The sequence below is a fragment of the Dendrobium catenatum genome, unplaced genomic scaffold, assembly GCF_001605985.2.
Source record: "Dendrobium catenatum unplaced genomic scaffold, ASM160598v2 fragScaff_scaffold_313, whole genome shotgun sequence".
Lineage (NCBI taxonomy): Eukaryota > Viridiplantae > Streptophyta > Magnoliopsida > Asparagales > Orchidaceae > Dendrobium > Dendrobium catenatum.
In genome coordinates, this window is record NW_021318775.1 from 2118708 (window position 1) to 2144883 (window position 26176).

The following is a 26176-nucleotide window of genomic DNA, read 5'->3' on the forward strand; positions in this document are numbered from 1 at the left end:
TAGATTTAATATCAAATCTCATTTAATGCCTTGGGCCACATACATCGTATGTGGACATCTCTCCCCCTCCTCCTTTGGCTGCCCCCCTTTTCCCTCACATATTAATTAATTCCCCTCAATTAATGCTCTTAATCAAATCCCTTTCCCTCTAAAATTTATTCTTTCCTAAATTAAGTTGTTCTAATTTTTGGTAATTTTTCAAATTCGAACAAGTTTGAAATTTCAAATTATTTCCTAATCATTTAGCTTAATTTTGGAAAGCCTTCCTTCAATCAAGGATTGGGTAAATCAAAATTTAATTCAGAATCAATTCAAATTCCACATTCATTGAACCTGGACACCCTATCTCCTTTTCCTCTCTCTTTGGCCGACCCCTTCTCTACCTTTTTCAATTAATTTGAAAATTCAAAATTCACATGACCTCGGGTAAATCAAAAATTAATTCAGAATCAATTCAAATTTCACATTCATTGAACCTGGACACCCTATCTCCTTTTCCTCTCTCTTTGGCCGACCCCTTCTCTCCCTTTTTCAATTAATTTGAAAATTCAAAATTCACATGACCCCCCCCCCTCTGGTTTCCTTTCTTTCACTTTAAGTTGTATTAATAGCGGATTTTGGCATGCATTCTTGTCTATATGATTTCTTTGAATTACTGTACTTTCTTTTTCTTCCAGCCCTTTCACTTTAAGACTTTGTGTCACTTCGTTGTTATTGTCAGTAAAGTAAGCTGAGAAGCACTCTGGTTAAGCTGAGAAGCTTTTGCTATCGCCTGAAAGTCCTATTGTCCGGGTGCCTATAACTCCAAAAGCGAATGATTATTTTCTTAGGTTGCCTTGCTAATGTTGTTTCCAGAAAAATGACTGAAATGCCTATTTGTTGTAATACTTTGTTAAAATCAATCGGAGGCCTCACGCTGTGGGGAATTGAAAGAAGAAAATAGTAAAAAGTTATGGTTACCTAAAAATTATATTTTAACAAAAAAATAGGTTTTCAAATGTTTTAAATGGTACGTGACCTGTTGATTTCTATAACACCTGACAGGAAATTTAATGCTGAAAATACACAAGGCCCAAGCATAATACACACGTCATAATGAAAAAGATAATACACACGAAAAAAAAATTGTCCTATTTGATTGTGCTTGGTGGACAATGACAGATTTTTAAGACACATCTTGTGTCTCCCATGATGACTTTGCTACTATTTCTCAAAAAGAGCGACTGATTCCTTTCGTTGCCTTCCATGGCTTGATGTAACCACTAACCTAGCCAACATAATGTCACGCTTCATTCCTCCATGACTTAATGAAACCACTAAACTAGCGAACATAATGTCAAGTCCCATTTTTGTTCTATCTCTAGTCAACCATGAGGCACAACAAGGGCGGATAATTTAGGCAGATGATTTTCCTACATACTCCTTGATATGAAAACATGCGTAATTTAAATCATTAAAATAGATCATAGAACTTCTTATACTTTTATAGAAAACTTATACATACTAGAAGTCTTTAATTTATCTCACATGCATTCTTTTTTATATTGCATCCCAAAATTATACATCCATCCATAATATCAAGGTATAACATAAGTTGGGTCATATGTCTATGGTCATATCTACTCCTTTGACTTCCCTGAAAAATAGTCATCGTAATATCTGATGAGCTAAAAACCCAGTCAAATAAATAATTTTGATGTGAGTTTCAAATATATAAGAGAAGTAATAATATGCATGTTGATTCTTTGAACTAATATGAGCATTTTTATTATAGATATTAGTTTAGTACAATAATAAACTTTAAAAACATTTCTTTGACATTTGAATAAATAAAAGACTTAATTTTAAGCAATGAACATGAATATCTATAAGAACATGATATCATTTGTGAAGTCTTAAATCATGAAGTGTACTTATCAATTTCTTACACCACTTTCACCAATTTCTTTTCTTTTTCAACAACAATAATAACAACATCAAACATTATCCCACTATGTAGTGTTGGCTACTTGAATCTTTTTCCTCCATTGTGTCTTTTCTTTTTTGTTATTACTAATTATGTTTTCTTAGAAAGGTCATATAAGCTTTCACATTTATATTATTGGTTGTCCCTTGGTTCATTGACTTTGAAAATCAATGATAAAGTTTGGACAATCTAACCTATTAATTATTAATAGCTCCCTCGACCTAAAGCTTGAACATTATTTTTTCAACTTTCTAGGATCAAGAAAATTAATGATAAAGTTTGGTCGGGCTGCGTTTGGTGTGAGTGCGGGATATGCATGATGTTGGGAGCTTCGACGGTTGTGGGAGCTTGGGTTGCACAGTATAATACACTCAGGAGCCATGGTTTGTGTGTACCGCGACTTCAGTTGTGTGAGGCGGAGAGGTCGAAGTCGCCATTCGCGATTTGCACGGAGGTTGGCCGGGATGTGTTCGCACAGGCATATTAGGCTCGAACGAGGTGGTTACGTGGTTGTTGGCGCGTGTTGTGTGGTCACACGTGGATTACCTGGGCATACGGGCCGATAGTTGTGTTTGCGGGAGACTCGATCGCGCAGGTCGGCGTGAGATCAGAAGGAACGGGCGTAGCGACTGGTTTGTAAGAGTGAGGCGCTTCCTGGGCGTGTGAGCACGTGGAGTGAATGCTAAGCCTGGGCGTGTCGAGTGTGCGATTTTGTGCATGTGGACAAAGGCTTGGAGTTCGGGCGGTGCTGGAACAAGTGCCGCAGATCGGCGGTTTCGAGAAGGATCAATAAATACAAAACACAAAATATTGCGGCGTGAGAATGCTCGATCATACATGCGGTGCTGTGGTGAAACTCGGGCGAGAATCGGGCTCAGAGGGGGGGGAGTCGCGGGCTGATTAGAAACAAGATTTGCTTGTTCTTGATTAAAGATCTGTTTAGATCTTTTTGAGGTGGAGCCTCCGGGTTAGAACGTGAGCATATCAACAAGTTCAGATTTGGCGTGTCAGAGCAACGGAGACAAATGCAGTGGGTCAATTACTTCGGGCGGGAGGATCAAGAACCTTGGAGCTAATCACGCAGGAGTTAGTCGCGTGCAGTAGTGTGCGAGAAGCGGGCTCCAAGCTCGGGATCGAATAGGTGGCTTGTGCGAAGTCTTAGGTCGGAGTGCGCACGAGTGTCTGGGGAAGACAGGTGAGCTGAAGGTTGCTCAGTGTTAGAGCGCGGGCACATGAATCACAGGAGGAACAATGATGTACGCAGACGGGTGTGGGTTAGAACACGCGAGAGTGCGAGTTGGGGTTGTGGATCAGAATGGACGATGGAGGTCGGGCGTGAGCGGGATTGGGCTCAGCTCGGCTGGTCAGATCACAGTAGGGGCGGATTCTTGCGAATAGGTGGTTCTTTGATATTTATTGTAAAATCTGGATCAAGGTGAAGATTGTTAGGATTGGTCCAGTTTTAGGTTAAGTTATTCCTGAAGCATCACGCCATTGTCAATCCTATATATAGATGTTATAGTTTGATGTATTGGTGGGAAAAATTGAATAAAACTTTAGAATGTTTTCCTCCTAAAAATCTGCTCTCTCCTCTCTCTCTCTCTAAATCCAAGAAAGATTAAGGTCTCCTCTCCTCTTCAAGAAATCCCAACAAAATTGCTTGTTATGAAATCTTGAATGAGGAAGAAGATGCTCCTTGAGCTTCTTAGAAGAGAGAGAGAGAGAGGCAAGGAAGGGAAAGAGATTGCACAAGAATTCTTTATTCCTTATTCAAAATGGGCTATTACAAGGGGCATCTATACATCATCATATCCTTTTATATATAGGAATTAACACCAATGTGATGTCCTTATAGAACCACTTAATTTAAAATTGGATAAATCCAAGGTTTAAAATTGCGTAAATAAGCCTCGAGGCGGTCTGAGGCGTAAGCCTCACGGACGCAGAATTGCGTAAATGAGAATTTAAGAGTTTTAGCAGGTAAATAATATTAAGATTCAATCATACAATAAAAACATCTAAATGATAAGTGGAACTAGTGGAAATTAAGAAAAAAGATGCAATAAAAACATGTTCTAAAGCACAAAACCACAAAATTATAGTCTATCAGAACTCCCAAAATACAATTAAGGAGCATATAATATCCAATCATATCCCATCACTTTAAGTAGGTGGGCGTCACAGGTGTAAACGAGTCAGAGTCAAGTCGAGTATCTGACTTATCAAGCCTGGCTCGTTTAACCCTCAATGAGCTTGAACTCGAGCTCGATCTCGAATTCGACCTCGATTAATAAGCTCGAGCTCGACTTGTTTAAAAAATACCAAGCATGTACCGCTCGGTACCGAGCGGTATTGGAAGTTTAAACAGTGGTCGAACAGCTTATACTGATTGGTGCGGTGAATTTTAACCCACTGTGGGACCGGGTTGATGAGGCGTACGCCTCACCTATAATTGCGCAATTGCGCCTTAGAGGCGCGCCTCAGACTCGGTGAGGCGTACGCCTCTGCCAAGAGGAAAATTGCATAAGCCTCGAGGCATATTTGGGGCAAATTGCGCAGAGGCGCGCCTCTTGTTGCGCAATTTTAAACAGAGGATCAATCCTAACAATCTTTACTTTGGTTCATATTTTACAATCAAAGATCAACGAATCACCTGTTCGCAATAATACATGCTTATTGTAATCTGACTGACTTCCTGTACTAACTCTATGAGCAAATCCGTCGAGCTGAGCCCAATCATGCTCGCGTTCGACCTCCATTGTGCATTCCCATCCATGACTCCAGCTCATGCTCCTGCGCATTCTAACCCAAGTGCGCCTGTGCCTGCTACTATTCCTCCTGTGATCCATATCCTCTTGCCTTGTGCTGTTGTGCAGTGCCTCTCTTCCCTAGACACCTTTGCGTGCTCCAACCTAAGAATTCGCATGAGCCACCCATCCGATCCTGAGGCGGACGCCTACTTCTTGCGCACTCGTGTGCGTGGTTGCCTCCTGCGTGATCTATTCCGAGGTTCTTGATCCACTGCTTTGACACACCAAATTTGATGACCCTGTTGTTGCTTTGCTCACGTTTTGATCAGAAGGATCCACATAAAAAAGATCTAAATAGATCTTTAATCAAGAACAACCAATTCCCGCTTCTAATTGGCCCGCGCCTTCCGCGCTCCGAGCCCAAGTCTCGTCCGGGTCCTGCGCACAACACCGCACATCTGACCCAGCGTCCCTATTCTCACGCTGGAACTATCTTTTTTCTTTCTTACTTGATCCTACTCGAAACTACTAGTATGCGGTCCTTGTTCCTTGCCCGCTACTCGGCCTGCTCAGCCTCGTGTCACAGCTCTAGGCATTCCCACGCCCAACCTCTGACGCGGCCAACCTGTGACATAATATGCTCCTTCGACATGGCCAGCCTGCGACCCAGGCTTTCGCCTTCCTCACGCGAAGTCTGCATGGGTCGGCCTGCTACCAGCCCCACGTGCTCCATTGTGCATGTGGTTTGTTCGCACACCTGCCTTCCTGTGGCTGGCCCAACTCAGCGTAAGTCCTCCCATCCACCTCCTCTCTTTCTTGGACAAGAACCTTCTTCCACCTTGAGATCGCCTCTAAGAGGCTCTGATACCACTTGCTATGAAATCTTGAATGAGGCAGAAGAAGCTCCTTCAGCTTCTTGGGAGAGAGAGGCATGGAAGGGAAAGGGCTTGCACAGGAATTCTATTTTCCTTATTCAAATTGGGCTATTCTAGGGGGCATCTATACATCATCATATACTTCTATATATAAGAACTGACATCGATGTGGTATCTTTTTGGAATCACTTAATCTAAAATTGGACCAATCCTAATACACTTTCTCTTTTTCTAATAATATCATATTTAGTGCACCTTTCATTTTTTGAAACATTAACTCAGATGCACTGTTGAGGAAAATCATGCTAAACTAGCTTTAATTCAAATCCTTAATTAATTATTTTGCTAGCCTTCTAAATCTTTATTCTTACTAGGTCTTACATACGCTTTTTCTATTGGTTCAACTTTATCCTTCCCCGACTAAATATACAATACTTCCTGGCATCCATTCTCTAGTATCCAGTTTACTTAATGTTGCCTTTTTTTAAAAAGAAAAACTTAGTGTTGCCTTATTTTTTGAGTAACTCTCTAAATCATATTGTGCAAGTCTTATTCATTCGATTGTGTAATTCTGTATCAGTTTGCTTATAATCAGTTATCATGTAACTGCTGGACCTCGTGACCCTTCTTAAATTTGACCTACCAGGCTTGAATCCTCTTAGAGTGTGTCCTCAGCCATATCCTTATAGTTCTGCCAATAACTCAAAATAAATTAATCTTGTATGCAACAGTTAAAAGTCTATCACTACTTCCCGGGCATTATCTTTTATCTTGTAGGTTAAAGGTGAATGCTAAATACTCTAACTTCAATCTCTTTGAAGTGGCATAATCTTCTTCTTCTATGGCATCTACAGATACATCTACAAATACTTTGTTTTTATGCAAGAAATAGCATGAACTCTTGAAGTAGCGCAATGTTATGGAGAACAAGAGGGACAGAATTCAGAGACATGGATGAGGAAATTTGTACTTCCTTTCTAAATAACTTTCATCCTTCAAGGCACAAAAATCGTTATTATACTTCTAAAAGTGTGTCTGGAGTTTATATTGACAATTTGGGGGTGTTGCTTAGGTTTGTTTCCAATGGAGTACCATCTTCCTATTGATTTTGGGTACAATGTACTTCTCATCTTTTTATGAGGGTTATGTAAGACTGCTGTGTATTAATCTTAATGTGCTCTATTGCTACTGTAATATTTTTCTAATGGAAACTGTGTATATTCTTTTTGCAAGCTCTTCTTGCACTTTAATGCCATCTTGGTCTTCTATTGGACAGTCTGCCAGTCTTGCTGCTACAGTAAAATCTGTTTTTAATTGCTTGCTGGATCAAGTAAGTTATGTATGAAGTTTTTTATTCTTTATTAGTATTATTTTTAAATGTCTTCTTTCAATTAGGATGGGCTGTCTTGAGGATCTTTCCAATAATTTTAATGCTGGTATATGTGCAGGTGAGCCAATATTTGACTGATGGGCTGGAGCGGGCCAGGGAGAGTTTGAATGAAGCAGCTGCATTGAGGGATAGGTTTATGATTGGGGCAAGCGTTAGCAGAAGGGTAGCTGCAGCGGCTGCTTCAGCTGTATGAACAATCTCTTGCTCATTATTGTCCATATCGACCTCATAAATTCAGAAATCCTAATTCAACAGTAATTCGATTTATTCAATGTATTGGATACAAATAGGACGGGTTATCATTGAGCTTCAATTCACCATGCAAGAAAATAATTGTCCTATCACCTAAAGGAGTTCACCTGGCTTAATTTCACCCAAATAATGTGAGTTTTTTGGAAGTCAATCGATAGTATTTATACTGGCTCGGGAAGTGGAGAGGGGAATATCTTAATACGTACAGCATGAATTGCTTTATATATTAGTTCAGTTTTTATGCCGTAAAAGAATGTCTGACACCAATATTTGCTTACCAGATAAATTATAGATCAGACAAAGTCTATAACATTGTCGTATGTATACAATGGAGGAGCTGGTTTGATTCTTGAACTTTTGGTGTCCTGGAGCTGTTAGGGACTTGTCCTATAATACCATAGTGAGCTTGCCTTTTGTCATGCTGTTTCATTTTTTTTATCAAAAAATAGATACCATCTTTTGAAATGTTTAACATACGCCAGAGTTAGAATAGTTGAGAAAATTTTAAGAAGGGTCTTACAAATAGAAGAACAATGACTAATTTTATGATAAATTATTTTAGTGGGTATGAAATTAATAGTTATCAATCAATATTCACCTGAAGATCAAGTGAAGTTTAGTTGATTGATTTACTTATTTTTGATCTACCATATAGAAGATGGAAATATAAGTTGCTAAGATTGGGTGGTTAAAATTGAAAAATATCTCAATTATTATGGACTAATAGAATATCTTGGAGACTTAAAGGGAAATGTCCTAAAATTACTATTAGAACTAAAATTACTATTAGAACCGATAATGCTATATCGATATACATGTTTGTGCTTGGAAATACTTGTAGTTCTCAAGTATTCCCTAACAATAGAGGCACAAACAGCAGGAAAAAATGCAAAATCTGAGGGAAATTTCAATAAAACAGTTATTTTATATCAAGGATAGATCTAATCGAGTGACGAAAACAAGATACACTTGATCCTCAATTCGAGAGAATGATCGTTCTCTCCCAATCTCTAGACAAAGCTAGAGCCCAACAAACCAAGGAACAAGACTCCGAAATTAGCCACCAAACAAAGCATAACCATAACCCTAAAAAACCATACTATTTAATACATTAATTTCCTAATTCAAACTCTTAATTCAAAATTTCTCTCTCATGCCTAGCCGCCCCCCTCTCTTTCTCTAATTGGCTCCTAGTGGGGCCCACTAGCTTGGGTGGAAAAATCAAAGGGGCGGCTTTTGTCCGCCTCCTGTAAACAAGAGGTGGCCTTTGAGCCGGCTGGGCCGGTTCAGGCTGAACCGGCCTAACAGTTTGGTAATAGAAAGTCATTGATAACTTGTGATGGAAATGAGAATGTAGAGGTGGATGTGTGAGAAAACGATCAATACATTGATAAATGAATATATTAAGGGACAGTAGAAATAGCGCCCGCTAAATGGTGGCTTTGGCATGTACAATGGAGAGCAAAAAAAGTACCAATAAGATGGATAGAAAAGATGAATTTAGAAGAAAGGAAAAGGGATTGACCAAAATCAAATGGTTGGAACTGGTATAAATTTTGCGTAAAATAAAGTTGAACTTATTATACAATACTCTACCTGAATGAATTAATGAAAAATAGGGGCTTGGATTAGGCTAGTGATGATTTATGATGATGATCTAAAACATGTTAGAGCATTCCTATTAGGTGCCATTGTCCAAAAAATGTTTGAGATATACATTAACAGCTTCTAGAAGTGTTTTATATCCTAGCGTAAATGTGAGAATCTTCAGCAAACACTTTGAAAATCTGAAGTAATTATCACAATATAGTTGTTATCCACTGTTCAATTCTATGTTTCTTTCTGATACTTTGTTGCAGTTACATTATGCATTGAACTGTGCAGTGAAACTTTGTTAGAAAATTTTTAAGTTCAATTTTTTGTAGGCAGAGGCGGCTGCAGCTGCTGGTGAAAGCAGTTTCAAATCTTTCATGATTGCTGTGCAACGTTGTGCTAGTAGCATAGCTATACTTCAGCAGGTAACCATTTGCATGTTACATTGTTTCTTTTTTAGTTATAAATTCGGCGCCAACAACTTTTTTTTTTTATAGTATTTTTCAAATAGTATTGCCCGTCTCTTGCTTCCTGTGGATGGTGCTCATGCGTCTTCCTGTGAAGAGATGGGGACAGCTATATCCAATGTTGAAGTTGCTGTGCGCAAGGGGCTCCTACAGTGTATTGACACTGTAATGGCTGAGGTGTGTACCTTGGGAACTCTTCCCGAAAAAAATTACATATCTACATGATATAGGCACTCGTCTTGTTCTTATATAAGAATAATATTAATTTAAACAATGATGAGCATCAGTACCTGAGCATCATCCAGCTGTAGTTGCCTTTTCCTTACTGTTTGGGCTTTGTGTTGTTTACTATTCTTTGGCATTCAACATATTAAGCGCAGAAGAACTGCACATCGTCTGATACTGATGCTATTGAAAGCTCTGTTGTTGAGTTCTTTGAAAACCGTTTTACATTGACTCCAAACGAGCTGGTTGGAATTAATTGGGGTATTAGGCCATCCCCGACAGAACGTGAAACAAGGGTTTGCTGTCCCCCACCAGTTCCACCCGAACTCAGAATTTCAGCTGCATTTTCGTGGCGTGAACAATGCAACGCCAATATTGACCTCCCCAAAATTCTTCTTTTTGATAAGACTAGAGAGGGAGATGAAGGTAAACTTGAATTATGGAGGTCAACGTTTGAGTCTTAAGGCCTTCGTTTGAGTAGTTCTACAACTGAATATATGGAGTGTAATTTTAGTAATAATAGATCTAGTGGGGGATTATGACTTTGGGCGATCAAATCATTAATAAGACTAGACATTTTAGATATCTTGGGTCTATTGTTCAGAATGATAGTGAAATAGATGGGAATATTCTTAGTAGAATTTGAGTTGGATGGATGGAGTGGAGGAATGCGTCGGGCTTGTTGTGTGATAGAAAAGTACCACTCAAACTTAATGGAAATTCTATAAGATGGTGATTAGACCTGCAATGCTTTGTGGCGTAGAATGTTGGTCATTAAAAGAGAAGCATAATATTAAGTTCAGAGTTGCAGAGATGAGGATGCTCTGGTGGATGAGTGGCTTTACTCTTAGAGACATGATACGAAATGAGCAAATACGTGAAAATGTTGGAGTAGCTCCAATGGCAGATAATATTAGAGAGAGTCGTCTTAGATGGTTTGGTCACATAAAACGGTGGCCTTCAGATGACCTGGTTAAGAGAGTAGATGTATTAGATTTAACCTATGTTAAGAAAGGTAGAGGTAGACCTAAAAAGACTTGGTTAGAAAATATTAGAAATGATATTAGATCTAAATGAGAATTTGTCTCTTAATTGGATACAATGAAGAAAAAGGATTCATGTAGCCGACCCCACATAGTGGGATAAAGGCTTGATGTTGTTGTGGTGTTAAGAAATGGAATTCGGTTGGAAATAAGTTATTATTTGATGTGACTGTTATTATATTTTCAAGTAAAAAAATAAGTTTTTCAGTTAGAGATGCCCTTTTACTGAATCTGCAGAATGAGGTTAATAACAATGTTTTGACTGCTATTCCGGATAAAGATGAGATAAAGATATTGATAGTATGCTAATCCTTTTGGTGGCTCGAGTGATTTGGGATGAAAGAAATATCTGAACTTTTAATGACAGTTCTAGAGTTGAAAAAGCCCATTAGTTTGATATCATCAACAAGGTATTTTTCTGGATCAAGGAAAAATCTTGTACCTAAAGTAGTAATAACAAAGATTTTGAAGGATTTGATGTTGGGAATACGAAAGAGCTTGGAAAATTGTGATGTGGTTGCTGATGTTAGGATGTTGTACATCAACAGAATTTTGTTGTTTGATTTTCTGTTTTCAGCTTTTCTGTTAATATCTAGTTTCTTGAGTTTTTCACATCTGTACCAGGTTTATTTTTTCCCGAGTTATCTCTAACACTTTAGTTATTAATTTGTATTAATCTTTTTGTTCTTCTCTAATAGGAAAGGTATTACTACCTAGCTTTTACATTAAAGAAAAAACTTCCTTGCTTCTTTGCTGTATGTCTTATCCCAACTCCTACGCAGGTGGAGAGGCTACTTTCCACAGAGCAAAAGACAATTGATTATCGTTCACCTGATGATGGAAATCTTCCTGATCATCGACCGACAAATGCATGCATGAGGTATGTTTATCTTATATGTTATTTGAAATGCTAATATTAGCCCTTTCATTTTCCTCTTTTTGGCTTCAGAGTTGTTGGCTACCTATCTCGAGCTTTAGAGGTTGCATTCTCTGCTTTAGAAGGTCTCAACAAACAATCTTTTCTGACTGAGCTCGTAAGTCCACAGTTCTTTGAAATTGTATCATTATACTGTTGCAATAGATCTTGAGATTGAAAGAACAGACTGATAGGAAACACTGCAGAAATCCATTCCCCCTTGGTTGAAATTGAATTTCAGCACCCCAAAAACAATCTCCAAGACAAATTTAAGGGAAATAAGTGAGAAAACTCTTTGCAATTGATGAAATAGAGAAGAAAAATAATAAGATACAATGGATCCTTAATTGGAGAGGGGGATCCGGCTCTCCAAAATCTCTAGATGCCGCTAAAGCCCAAATTAGAGAAGAACAACTCAATTTAGAAAAATCCTCGATACCCTAACCCCCTAACCCTTGGAGAACATCCTACTTAAATCATATAATCATAAAGGAAATTTCTAATTAGCCCCTCCTTTAAATTTTTCCTTCCAACTCTCATTAATTCCTTCTTAACTGCTTCCTTTTGAACCCCACACGGACGGCAGAATCACTGGGGAGGCAGAACTCCTCCGCCTTTATTATAGGTGAGCCAATCCCATATGGCCTGACTGGACCGGTCTAACACATACTCAATGTCCAGTGCTGCATTATCCTGTATTTTTGTAACTGCCAGCCACTTAGTTGAGTGCTATTGCCTTTGACTTCCAAAGAGGAGGTTTAAGGTTCAAATCTTTGCCAAAAAAACATCCTGCATTTTGACAGCTTTATTGCTAGATGTAACTAACATATGTTGGAATTTTGCCACAGCTGGTGGAATAGAGCTTTTAGGATTTGCCGTCTATCCATCTAGCAATATAAAAATTATGGTGATAACATTGAAAGGGTGCAATGCTTTCTAAATATGGATTGATACTTCAATAATGAAACAAATAAATACATTTATGTCTCAAGTCATTATTAGGCATTGCAATCATTTCCGGCATTCAATTATTCTGTCTTAGGAGGGTCTGAGATGTCTCAGCATTGAGGTTAGGTGCTATTGATTCACTGATAGAGCATAATCTCAACGTCAAGGCCATGCAGTCATCATTAGTATACTATAGACATTGCATGCACGCAATTGCGGTTTCATAGAACTTTTTTTAGTTGTTACAAGCATATACTCTGCATGATCCAGCTTTGACTGGGATACGAGTGATTTCCTGCCATCATTTCTTTCATCCGTTCTGTACAACATTCGTTTGAGAATTATTGGAAATACATCTTTTCTTTGGTGGTAATAGTTCGTAAGCTAGTTTGGTTTTAAATTTTTGAACTGAAGACGGAATGCTTTACTTCAGGGGGATCGCTTGCATAGAGGGTTGTTATTTCATTGGCAGAAGTTCACTTTCAACCCAAGGTAATATTTCATGCCTGTTATGCTATCCATGTTTTGCTCTTAAAGATCTACATTCCTGTTCAGTTAACGTACTTTTGAACTTTTTAATTTTGCTAGGTCTTAGACTTCATTTGGGACGACTTTCTTACTGCTTCTTAAAATATTTTGTACTAAAAAACTGCTTTAAGTAGTAAGAAAGTCATCTCAAACGAAGCCTTAGTCCTTGATCATTGTTGGTGCAGCATTGCTTTAAATTGCATTTTTTTTTCTAAATTACTTGAAATTTTATACAAATTCTATGAAACATGCTATGGATGACATTTTAGGGCATCTATGACGCTAACTGAATTCTGCTAGATTTATGCTCTTCGTTGCTAAACATGAATTTCGGGGAGAAAGAACAGCTATTTTTTTATTCTGGTGTAGATGCGATTTTATAATGCAGTGCCTTTCAAAACAAAAGGAAATAGATGCGATTTTATAATACAGTGCCTTTCAAAACAAAAGGAAAAATAATTATTTTTCTGTACTTCTCTCCATTATGGGGACCATTAGCTAGGAGATTTAGTATTAATTTTGTGCCTGTTTTGTTGTGAAATGTTTAGCTATTCTATAATAAATTACCTGCAGTGGTGGTTTGCGGCTGAAGAGAGACATAACAGAATATGGGGACTTCGTCAGGCGTTTCAATGCACCAAGCGTTGATGAAAAATTTGAACTGTTGGGCATGTATGCATCACAACCGACCTTTGCTCTAATTTATTTTATTATTATGATTTTCATCATTGTTGCAGTTAGTGCTGCTGTTGACAACTTCTAACAAACTTCTTACTTTTGCTCCAGCATGGCTAATGTGTTTATTGTTGCACCTGAAAGTCTTGCTTCCCTATTTGAAGGAACTCCAGGCATACAAAAAGATGGATTAAGGTACGACCTCACCACCTAAATTTGCTTTCCAAATGAAACGAATAGCTTAAGAAATCATCTCTTAATTTGCAGATTTGTTCAACTTAGAGATGATTACAGAACTGCCAAGATTGCTTCCAGAATCAGTGGTATTGTAGCAGAGTCATAATCAAGATCGAATTTTGTTAAATTATGGCCAGGCTTTGTCTGTTCCATGTTCCATAGCTCCAATGGAGTTCCTTATTAGTCACATATATATATTAATTCTCCTTGAGGAGTTCTAAGATGATTATTGTTTATTCTACAATGTTAGTTTATCTTTTAATACCTTAGGAACTTGTAGAACTGAATTAGCTTACAATAGATGCGCTATAGTTCCAGTAATTATAATCCTAATTGGCCATGTACTGTAAGAACTCCACGGGCCAAAAAGAAACCTTATATTGTTCACTTGATTCTTTATTTTTTGCACTAAGTTGCATTCTGTATTGGATTAGTTTTTGTGCTCTCAATTACTGGATCTCAATATGTTGAAAGCTTGCTGTTGATGATGATGAGGTCCAATTTATTGTAGCTGTGACAATTTGCTTGGTAGACATTGAAGAACATATGTGGTGCATTATTTAACTGTTGATGTAATTTTTTAATTAAAAAAATTATGTCAGAATTTTCTGATGCTTATTATGTGAAAAAAAAAGTTTAACTTTTAGATTTGCTATGAAATTAGTGTTACATATGATATTTAAGGGCTGCATTAATGTCAATATAAATCTAAAAGTTGTTTAGCACCACTAAGATTATTGTTACGTTTTGACTCTGGCAATTTTTTTTCCTTTTCAATCTAATCGTTTGTTGTGGCAATTTGCTTAGCGGAGCAAGGGGCTGTTTGGTATCGGATTTTTCGTGAGATTTAAGCAGGATTTAATGTAAATCAGACGCGAGCGAAAGGGGAGAAAAATCTTTACCTTCGCGAAGAGGAATACCCAAGACTTTGGATAGCGGCACGTGGGGCTTCGCCGGCATTGGACAAGTTGATAAGGTGAAGAAGTATGTTCTCATGTTTTTCTTCACTCCATTCGTGTACCTCCGCCATGAGTAGAGGAAGCAGCAAGAGAGCTTCTGTCGTGTGAAGCACGCACATCACGAAGAAATGGTGATGAGGAAAAGAGTGGAAGTCAAACCATAGGTTATAAATTAGGGATTTTTACATACCTAACACTTAAAACAACTCTATTTACCTATTAAACACCTAAACTTTTCTATTTACCTATATACCACCTGAAAACAATTATCTCATCAAAAATAACACTCCGTCTCTTCGCCATCAACTCCAAATAGTAAACAATACGAGTAAAGGTCTTATACAACTAATGTAAAGAAAATCATATATAAGAACTCATTTACAGTCCATTCATTCAGAAAATAGACTTGTGCATTTCATCAAACAGAAAATACATATATTGGCATTTCATCAAACAGCAAATGTGCATCTCTAACTTTACAAACACAAAATAGTTGAAGAAGCTTGATACGTTTACCCTAAAGGACTAATGGAGAAGATCACCATCAACATTAAAAAAGTAAATGATTATAAATCTATTAAATAAATCTGGACTGAAGAAGATTTGTTTTCGTTACAGGCCATAGGCGGAAAAAGCATACTTGACACAGGGGAAGATGAGTGAAGTAGGGATAAGGTCGAAGGGGTGGCGGCCGGAAGTTTCGAAGGCCCTCTTGTCAGTCAGCACCGGCAATGAGGACGAGGGTGGCGGTGACAGCGTCGGGACCGGCGGTGACAGCGTTGGGACCGTAATGGAGAAGATCACCTGTTAGGACTGGCATGGAGAAGATCACCTGTTCGCACTGGAAGTGTCGCCGCGAAACAGCCGTGACTAAGGCTCGGAGAGTGGCGAATGGCCGGAGCGAAGGGAAGACAGAGCGAAGACGACGAGCCGAACGTAGCAAACTTCTTGAAGACGGAGTTGTATACGGAGTGGTATAAATGATTTAAAATGACTAATTTAGGTGGTATATTAGTAAATAAATTAGTTTAGGTGTTAAATTTGTATTTTAAATAGTTTTAGGTGTTATGTATGTAAAAATCCCTATAAATTAATAATTAGTAGTCAAACTATCATTACACTAGTTTAATTAATATTGGTAATTTATTAGTTGGATAATTATCATTAAATTAGTTTAATATAATTAGAAGTTAAGACTATAATTAGTTATTAGTTATATAATTTTCATTAAATTAGATAATTAGTAATATAATTAGAAGTTAGCTAAATTAAAATTAAATATTTAATTGTTAATTATCAAATTATTTATTATAGTACTAATTATCTAATTATCAAGCAGCCTTGCAAATTAAATTCAAAACATTGAATTAAGTTGCCAAATAGTTTTCAAAGATTTATCAAGATTTAAATACCAAACAGTTTTCCTGATCTAACAATAAAAAAGGGATTTACACAAGCTGATATGTGTAGCTAAATTCCAAGAGAAAGTCAACAAGAATAGATTCGGATTTGATATTAGAAATTTGGGACAAGAAGAGTTGGGCAATTGGTATATCTAATTTTCCTTCATTTCCGCATTTTATTTTATGATCTTTTACGGGCGAAATCATACTCGCTAGTTCATTTTGCGATTGAGTGTTCATGCAATTCTTAGCTCTCCAAGTTCTTTGTCCTTTCAAAATGGTGGAAGTAGGGGCTGAGGGTGACTTTCATTTATGACTTTGTGGCTGTGATTTTGGACTTTATAGGACTAGTTAAACTAGCATGTGTTAAAGTTTGCATCCAAAACTAAAAAAATAAGAATGTTAAAAAATAGGTGGAACTATTGGTTGATCATTAACTTGTGTGAGATCGAAGAGATGGAATTTGTTGTGGCTTAGGTGAGAGAGAGCGATGATATACTGAGTGTTTCTTATGGACTTGAGAGACAACATTAGGTTAGATTTAGGATTTAGTGTAGTATGAAAAAAGTGAGAACTTGAACTTTTGTTATTCGTTGTATTGATAATGAGGATGAGGGGTCGGCCATAGAATAAAGGAGGAGAAATTATATTTCTATCACAATGCAAGTAGCTTTTATTAATTCAGCTACCTCCAACTTCCAATTGGCTTCAAAACACTAAATTTTAACCGAATGTTGGAAACAAATTAAAACAATAAGTTTAAAGTAAAATTAGACAAGTGTTGTCATAAGCACTTATGATATAGTGCATAATGTCATTGTATCTTCCAAACCTTTCAAATATTGTTCCATTAGATCAATAGGTATCTCATAATTATTGTAGTTGCCAAGTTAGAGACTTCTAAACTTTGAAGGTATTGACTCCTCCAGCACTTCATGTTTGAAAAAAATTTTCATCTTTCTCTCCCCATTTGATCTTATATAGTCTTAGTGGAGATGTTAGAGGCATTACAAAATAAGTATTAGTTGAAACATTACACTCTTTGTTGGATGATCATTTTATTTTTTTAGTAATACTAAGGTTTATTAGGGATGGTTTTCTTACTGGTTTTTAAAGTAGTTTTTAGCAAAACTTTTTTTAAAATATTTTAGTTTAATTTTATTTTTGTATTAAAAAATTACTTTAAAAAGTAGTTAAAAGCTGTTCCAAATGAAGTCAAAGTAGAAATAATCAAATATTTTCTACCGAACAACAAACTTATAATCAATGTGCAAACAATTAGCAAATTTAAATGAATTATAATAAAAAAATTCATTTGTAAGAGCTACTTCAATATTAGCATAAAAATATCACACAAAAAGTTTATAATCTGATTCATATATTATTTGGAGCTTTCAAAGAACCATACTTAGCTCATCCTTTCAAATGTCTCGGCAGACATACATTCTTCATAATGAGATATCTTATATGAAATGAACTATTATTCTAATACAATTAGCCTTCAACTATTCTCAATAGTTTATATATATTCATATTTAAATTGGACCTTTTATATTTAAGTTGTAAATGTATTAAATTTAGATACGTCATTATAAAATTATCTTGGTCGGGCTTGAATCTCGAGGCAAAAATCAATTCGGAAATTTCAAAAATTAAATCCAGGATCACCTGAACTCCGATTTCAGCGAGCTTATAGTCGAACTGAGCGTCTCGAAAATACGAACCCAATGACACCAAATTCAACTCAATCCGAGCCCAAATGAGCCCAAATCAAGTACACATAGTGCTGTTGGAAAGCTCGTACCAAAATTTGAGTTACCAAACGGTCTTCGATTTTAACGAGGTTATAGTCGAATCGAACGGCTCGACGAGACAAATTCAACGAGCCCAAGATCGCCGAATTTCAAAGTCACTAAGACCTTCAAATGCCTGATAAACGGTCCACGATCGAAGGATTCAATATCGGATGTTCATCCTCCATATTTGCCCATGATCTCTCATCTATTTACGGGCCATGCCACTCCAGAAAATCTATAAATAGACCTCTCATTTCTCATGAGAGGAGGGGGAAGCAAGAGGAAGAAGGGAAGAAGGAGAAGAGAAGAGAGAAGATTAGGAGGGAAGAAACTCTTCCTCGACCACCGCCGGAGTTCCGCCTGAACTTCAAATGACGCCGAAATTCTGCCTGACTTCCACGGGACGCCAGAATTTTGCCCGACTTCCACGAGATACTAAAATTCTGCCCAATTAAGGACAGAGATCCCTCCTGACGCCGAAACTCCGCCCAAGTGATGTCGGAGTTCTCCTCGGCCACCAACAAACGTCAGACTCCTACCCGACGCCGGACATTCACTCTTCGCCAAGTTTCTACCCGTCGACGGACTTCTACCGGTTATCGGAATATCGCTGGACATCTATCCAAAGATGAATTTCTTTCCATTTTTGGACTTCTACTTGACGCCGTCCTTCTAATCTTCGTCGTCGGACAACAATCCTTCTGGCCTCCATCGCCAGCCGACTGCGATCCTCCTGACTTATGTCGCCCGCAGACTACGGTCTTTCCGACCTCCGTCACCCTCCGACTACGGTCCTTCTGACTTATGTCGCCCACAAACTACAGTCCTTTCGACCTCCGTCGCCAACTGACTACGGTCCTTCTAACTTATGTCGCCCACCGACTACAGTCCTTCCGACCTCCTTCGCTAACCGACTACGGTCCTCCTGACTTACGTCGCCCACTGACTACAACCCTTCCGACCCCTGTCACCAGCCGACTATGATCCTTCTGACTTACGTCTTTCGCAGACTACAGTCTTTCCGACCTCTGTCACCAGACTATGGTCCTCCCGACCAAACGAACACGTCAATAGTGACTCTTTGATATATATTTTTTCTTAAATTTATTTTCCTTTTGATTATCTCATTTTAGATGGTCTATGGATTCTGTATGCCTCAAACAAGAGAAATAGCCACTGTGGGCGAGATGTCAGAGCAAGACTCAACAACATTGGAGTGAGGCAATAACGACTCTTTCTTCGTTCGAATGGCCACTGTGTTAGTGCAAGTTTTTTATTTCTTATTAAGATTTGGAGTGTACAAGTAGATATTCAAATGGATTTGTTTTTTTTTTTTTTTTACTTTATATATTTAATGTGTCTGCGGAAATTTAAGCCAAGTGCAACCAAAGCGTATGTAAAACGCAAGTAAAGTACAGTAAAAGCGCAATAAAAAGTGCAACAAAAGAATAGTTAAAGCGCAACTAAAATGCAACGAAAGCGCATGTAAAGCACAGAAAAAAATGCAACCAAAGCATAGTCCACATATCATATTTTAAGTAGATGTCCGGACGTATCTCTACGTCCAGACTCTGCACCTAATAATTTCTCGTTGGGAGGTGGCAGTGAGCGGAAACAATGATGATGAATATATGATGTATTTGAAAGAGAAGACTTTCAAATAAACTAAAAAATAAATTTAATATGTACTAATATTTATAATATAATTTTTCTTTAAATTAAGCACTAATATTTTTAAAATCTTTATATTTTAAATACTCTACACTCCTCTTTCCCATATGCGGTTCGCGCTATTTGCACCGAAAAGGCGAAAACCAAACCAAGAAGGAAGGGACCTAACCCAGAGTCCGAAAAGACTCGCAAAACCCAAGTAAAACCCTAGCGTACGCAGGGAGAAGGGGAGCGTTGGCGCCGTATCTCTCTACGTCGTGTGCCGATGGTGCTCTACCTCCTCTTCGAATCGGCCTCCGGGTACTCTCTCTTCCTCGCTCATGGCCTCGACGAGATCGGCCTGAGCGTGGATGCCATCCGCGAATCGGTTCTCGACCTTAGTCGATTCGGCAAGGTCGTCAAGCTTGTAGCTTTCAATCCCTTCTCCTCCGCACTCGATGCTCTGAACCAGTGCAACGCCGTTTCCGAAGGTTTTGCTCTTTTAGCTCTAGCCTTAACCGTTGCTAATGTTTTCATGTTGGAGGTTACGTGATTCATGGTTTGATGATGCAGGTATAATGACGGATGAGTTGAGGAATTTCTTAGAGCTCAACCTTCCTAAGGGCAAGGAAGCGAAGAAGTCCAACTTCAGCCTTGGAGTCGCCGAGCCAAAGGTCGGGTCGCAGATCTTGGAGGTGACGAAGATCCCTTGCCAGAGCAACGATTTCGTCCTAGAGCTTCTTCGTGGTGTCCGGCTGCACTTTGATAGGTTAATCAAGGATTTAAAGGTTGGTTCTTATGGGGGCTCGGCGTTTGTGTTGATTTCTATTTGAAGTTTGTTTAATTTCTGCTTAAAGTTCCTCATTTGTGTTATTTTGTAGCCAAATGACCTGGAAAAAGCTCAACTTGGTTTGGGCCACAGTTATAGCAGGGCGAAGGTTAAGTTCAATGTCAACAGGGTGGATAACATGGTTATTCAGGCAATTTTTCTCCTTGATACCCTTGACAAAGATATCAACACTTTCTCAATGAGAGTGAGGTTTGTTAGACTTTGATGGTGCAGTGCTTTGAAATCTTATTGTTTTAGTCCTTTTGTGTTTTGTAAATGTCTAATTGTTTTGTTTAGGGAGTGGTATTCGTGGCATTTTCCTGAACTTGTTAAAATTGTCAATGACAACTATCTATATGCCAAAATTTCAAAGTTTGTGGAAGACAAATCAAATTTGTCTGAGGATCATATTCCACAGTTGGCTGATATTGTTGGTGATGAGGAGAAGGCGAAGGAAATTGTGGAAGCTGCTAAAGCATCCATGGGTGAAAACTTTAAAAACCCTCTTATTTTGTTTAGGACATCCGAGTTATTCTGCTCACTTTTATGTATTCACAGGGCAGGACCTGTCTCCAATTGATTTGATAAATGTCCAGCAGTTTGCACAGAGGGTTATGGATTTGTCTGAATATAGGAAGAAGTTATATGAGTATCTAGTTACAAAGATGAATGACATTGCACCGAATTTGACTTCTTTAATTGGTGAAGTTGTGGGAGCACGACTTATTTCTCATGCTGGAAGTCTCTCAAATCTAGCTAAGTGCCCATCTTCGACCCTTCAGATACTTGGGGCTGAGAAGGCGCTATTCAGGTTGCTATTTGAAATTTTCCATCTCTCTCTTATAGTTTTTTCAATTGAACAAAAGTTAAAAAATGTTTATTTAAGCTTCTTTATTAAAAAAAATAAATTGTCAAGGGTTGTCTTTCATGTTTCAGTTATGAAATTTGATCTGTTGGACTTGATTATTTAGATGTAGTCATGTTCCTTGATAAGTTTGTTCCTATTGTTGTAGTATATATGCATTTTGTGAAGGATATTGACCATAAAGAGTAAATGCTACCTCTAATGCTTTTTAGATTTCCTATCATTTTTGTATTACTTATCATCACTAATCTATTTCACTATTTTTTGGTCTTCTAGAGCGTTAAAAACTAAAGGAAATACTCCAAAGTATGGGTTAATCTTTCATTCTTCTTTTATTGGGCGCGCTTCTGCTCGTAACAAAGGACGATTAGCTCGTTACCTTGCAAACAAGTGTTCAATTGCATCTCGTATTGATTGTTTTTCAGGCAAGCAAATCCTCATTGAAATTATTTTTCTTTAAATGCTTATATATTTAAGTTGCATTTCCCATATTTGACACATTCCTAAATTTTTTTCAGATATGAATTCCACCATTTTTGGGGAAAAGCTACGGGAGCAGGTTGAAGAGAGATTGGACTTCTATGATAAGGGAGTTGCACCACGCAAGAATGTTGATGTCATGAAAGCTGCCATTGAGTCTGCATTACAAAAGATTGAGGAACAAGGTTCGTGTTTGTCAGTTAATAAAATTTCTTACAATTAAATTTATTTATTTTAGACGTCAAAGTGCAACTGCCTTTATTTGCAATTACTATTGTTTGTAACATCTTGTTAGTGTAATACTAATTTGATTTCCAATATGATAAAGAGGTGAGATTGAGCTAATTTAACATTGAATCTATATTTACTCAGTCAAATTATAGATTGCTCGATATTGGCTCATGGATCATATGCATTTGGTTTTGATCTAGCTATGATTGATTTCGTTTTATTATGAGTTTGCTCGAGTGAATTGAGTTTCATTTGACTATTTGAGCCAATTGGAAATACAAATTAGTAGTTATTTATAGAGAGTTAGTGACCCCGTCAATAAATATTACAATATGGATGTTCTACACGTTGGTACATGTCATATTTAAAAAATTCCATTAATGAACCTTCAATTTAAATATCAACTATTAGCATGTTAGCACAAACATTTTGGGGTATCTCACCAAACTCTAGTTGTAGAAACATGAAGGCAGAAGCGGAAAGCCAAAAGCCCCATTCTTCTATTTTATAGCTCGGATCAGTTTTGTTCGATTATGTGATGGATTGAGTGAATTTAGAGTTTCATTCGACTATTTGAGCCAATTGAAAAAGCAAAATAATAGTCATTCTTAGAGGGGCAATGACTCAATAAGGAAAGAGAAAAAACATATATAATGTAAACACTGGTATGCTTATAGTTATCTTCAATCTAAACATTGTAGGGAAACACCTAACTATCTATCAGTTTGTTTACTTTGTTGTAAATATCCACAATGGTCCCTAATTAAGGTGTGTTCATTTCTCTCAGACATTTTAGGTGTTCAATTTACTCCTTTAATTTGGTCCTACCATTGACTTTGACATTTCTTTGGATATAAATTGGAGGGGGGAATTTTCCATGAATGTATTTTGAACTTTGTAGGGTCAATCTCACTACTTTATGCTCGCTTAAATTAATGATATTTACTCTCAAAAGTTTAAAAATGCCTTTGTAGACAATCTCTCCACCAATTTATCTTTCTAATAAGTGAAGAAGTTGTCCATAGGGACCAAATTGGGTCGACATTGGTAAGTTGGACTAAATTGAATGCCATTAAAAGTTTGGGATTACAGTTGGGAACACCTAATAATTCTGGGGATTATTTTGATCATTTAATTTGCTAGTATGTTAGCACAAGCGTTTCAGGTAATCTCACCAAACTCCAATTACAGAAACAAAAAAGCCAGAAGCATAAAGCCAAATATCCTATTCTTCCCTCTTCTTTTGTTGTCTTCCAAGAAATCAACGTTCATTGAAGATGCGAGTGTGAAGGAGAGTAAATTAAATGGGAGAAGGTATGAAAGAAGCCGAGCAGTGAAAAGCTAAAGGACCTTCTCCTCCTAGGATGTGAGAATAATCTTACCAAGTTTTGATAAAAAACTAGCAAGCCAACGGGCCAATAATGAAGAAGGAATGGCCAATGAGGAAGTTGATTTGATTTAGTCTTAGCTGGTTAGTGATGAGAAATTGTGGAATAATGGGAGGGAGATCGTTGTGCTGCTTTTATAGGACTAGCGTTCAGTTATAAACTAAGTCATACATTTAAAGTAAAAAATGAACGAATGGTTACTATCAACCCATGATACAGAAGAACTGGAAAACACCATCAATGAACATTCAATCTCAATATTGTAAACCTAGCTATTAGTATGTAGCACAAACAAGAAACAAAAAACCAAAAAGCAGAAAACAAAAATCCCTATTATTTCCCTCTTCTTTTATCCTCTTCCAGAAATCAAGGTTTTCAGAAGATATGACCTGAAAGGAGACGAAGATAGATAGGAGAAGGTGTAAACGAAGAAGCTTAGAGCTGAGAACGTTAGAGAATGGTCTTGTGCATTTGTGATGCCATGCAACATATCAAAGAAGGAAGAATAATAGAGACGAGGGAATGATGAAGGAGAGGAAGGGAAGCTGGTTAGCGATGGGAAATTGGTGTTTTTGGGTTATAATCCAGGCCGTACATTTAAGTAAAATTACTCTCTCACTGCTGGATATTGATATATTCTTTTTAAATATTATATATATATATATATAGTGGCACTTTCTTTTTTGTTTTTTGTTTTCATGTAAATCACCTTTTAAGTTGTCCTTCAAAATAGGTGGTGAAAAGAAAGACACAGAGGAGCCTTTTGCAAAGAAAAGAAAGAAGAATAAATCCAAAGGTGAGGTCCAGGAAGTGGAGCCAATGGAAGAGGATAAGCCTTCTAATGTGGTAAATGTATATGCATCTGCTGATCTAGGAATTGATCAAAAGAAGAAGAAAAAGAAGCACAAGGATGTGGATTTGGTGGAAGTTACCGTTAAAGAGGCAGTGAATGGGACAATTAGCCATGATACTGACCAAAACAAAACTGCTAAGAAGAAAAAGAAAAATCGGGAAGAGGTAAATGCTGGTGATATGGAAATGGCCACTGAAGGTAAGAAGAAAAAGAAGAAAAAGGGAAGAGCTGAACCTGATGAATGACTCTTTTCTGGAGAAGCTTGAAATTCATTACCTTTGAGAACCTCTGAACACCACAGCTGTTTGTTTTTGTTCTTCTTTGAAATTAATTCCAGTTTATTGTTGTATTATTTCCGCAGAAATCTTAGCTAATTGTGCCTCTCAAGTACTACAAATTTTTTGCTTCAATTGAAATCTAAGATGAAATTTTGTTTTGCATTTACCACCTTTCTGTGTTTCAGCATAGCTATAATGGAGTTTTCTTTCATCCATGATTCCATCCAGGATGGTATGCTTTATCGTGTCATTTCAGGTTAACTTAGCATGTCCAGAGAAATAACATTCGTTGCATTTGGTGGCATTTGCTTGCTATGTTTTTATAGAGTGAATAGGAAGCTGCAGTTACAATTCTCAAATCGTGGTTGTGAATCATGATGAAACAACTTGGAGTCCTGAACAATTAAAGGTTTCTTTCAGATATTTGAATATTCTATCTGTATAGGTTATATCTTTCTATTTGTAGAGGATATGTCCTATTTTCATGGAAAATATTTCGGATGGTAATGAAACTATTTTAGTAAAATTTAACTGTCGCAATTTCCGAGCAATGATAACTGCTGCATTGTCATCATCTTATATTGTTATGTCGTTGCATGTTAAGTGTTTTTTATGGACTTTGGGTGCTACAACAATATCAAGCCTTTGTCCCACTAAGTAGGGTCGACTGCATGAATTCTCTTTCTTCATTGTGTCATGTTAAAAGTCAAATTCTCGTTTAATTCTAATAAGAAAGATCATTTCTAATATTTTTGAACCAAGTCTTTTTAGGTCTATATCTATCTTTCGTAACATAACTTAAATCTATTACATCTATTTTTCTCAACGAGTAGTCGGAAGGCCACCATTTTATGTGACCAAACCATCTAAGGCGACTCTCTCTAATCTTATCTTCCATTAGAGCTATTCCAACCTTTTCACGTATATGCTCATTTCAAATCCTATATCTAAGGATAAAGCCACTCATCCACATGAGCATCCTCATCTCTGCAACACTTAACTTAGTATTATGCTTCTTTTTAATGGCCAATATTTGACACCATAAATCTTTGCAGATCTCACCACCATCTTATAAATTTTTTCCTTAAGTTTGAGGAAGATTTTTTTGTCATACAACAAGCCCGATGAATTTCTCCATTTCAATCATCTAACTTGAATTTTACTGATCATATTTTCATTTATTTCACCATCATTCCGAACAATAGATCAAAGATACCTAAAACGTGTACTCTTATTAATAACTTGATCGTCCAAAGTCACAATATCTTCTTTAGGTCTATCATTACTAAAATTATACTTCATATATTCAGTTTTAGATCTACTCAAGCGAAAACCTTTAGACTCTAAAGTTGACCTCCATAATTCAAGTTTACCTTCAACTCCCTCTCTAGTCTTATCAACAAGAAGAATATCATCATAAAAAAAACATACACTAAGATGCATCCTCTTGCAAATATCTAGTGAGAACATTCATGAGTAAAGCAAAAAGATATGGGCTTAAGGTTGATCCTTGATGTAATCCAATTGAAATAGGAAAATACTTATCAAACCATATTGTGTTTGAACACAAGTAATAGCT

General features: G+C 37.2%; 2 protein-coding genes across 2 annotated transcripts in view; both read left to right on the plus strand.

The window, feature by feature from the left end:
- LOC110105057 (exocyst complex component 5) overlaps positions 1 to 14314 on the plus strand; it is a 45006-nt gene extending 30692 nt beyond the window's left edge. The window contains exons 15-24 of the mRNA XM_020834417.2: positions 6868 to 6921; positions 7040 to 7168; positions 9159 to 9251; positions 9324 to 9470; positions 11344 to 11441; positions 11511 to 11595; positions 12859 to 12917; positions 13527 to 13625; positions 13740 to 13823; positions 13896 to 14314. Of these exons, the coding sequence (XP_020690076.1) occupies positions 6868 to 6921; positions 7040 to 7168; positions 9159 to 9251; positions 9324 to 9470; positions 11344 to 11441; positions 11511 to 11595; positions 12859 to 12917; positions 13527 to 13625; positions 13740 to 13823; positions 13896 to 13971 (924 nt within the window). The 3' untranslated portion in view covers positions 13972 to 14314. The remainder of the gene's footprint in view (positions 1 to 6867; positions 6922 to 7039; positions 7169 to 9158; positions 9252 to 9323; positions 9471 to 11343; positions 11442 to 11510; positions 11596 to 12858; positions 12918 to 13526; positions 13626 to 13739; positions 13824 to 13895) is intronic.
- Positions 14315 to 19809: 5495 nt separating this feature from the next.
- On the plus strand, positions 19810 to 24763 carry LOC110105050 (nucleolar protein 56-like). Its single transcript, XM_020834407.2, has 8 exons — positions 19810 to 20164; positions 20247 to 20461; positions 20555 to 20712; positions 20800 to 20987; positions 21061 to 21313; positions 21644 to 21792; positions 21886 to 22032; positions 24200 to 24763. The coding sequence occupies exons 1-8, from the start codon at positions 19960 to 19962 to the stop codon at positions 24562 to 24564; spliced, it is 1680 nt and encodes a 559-aa protein (XP_020690066.2). The 5' UTR covers positions 19810 to 19959; the 3' UTR covers positions 24565 to 24763.
- The last annotated feature ends 1413 nt before the right edge of the window (positions 24764 to 26176 follow it).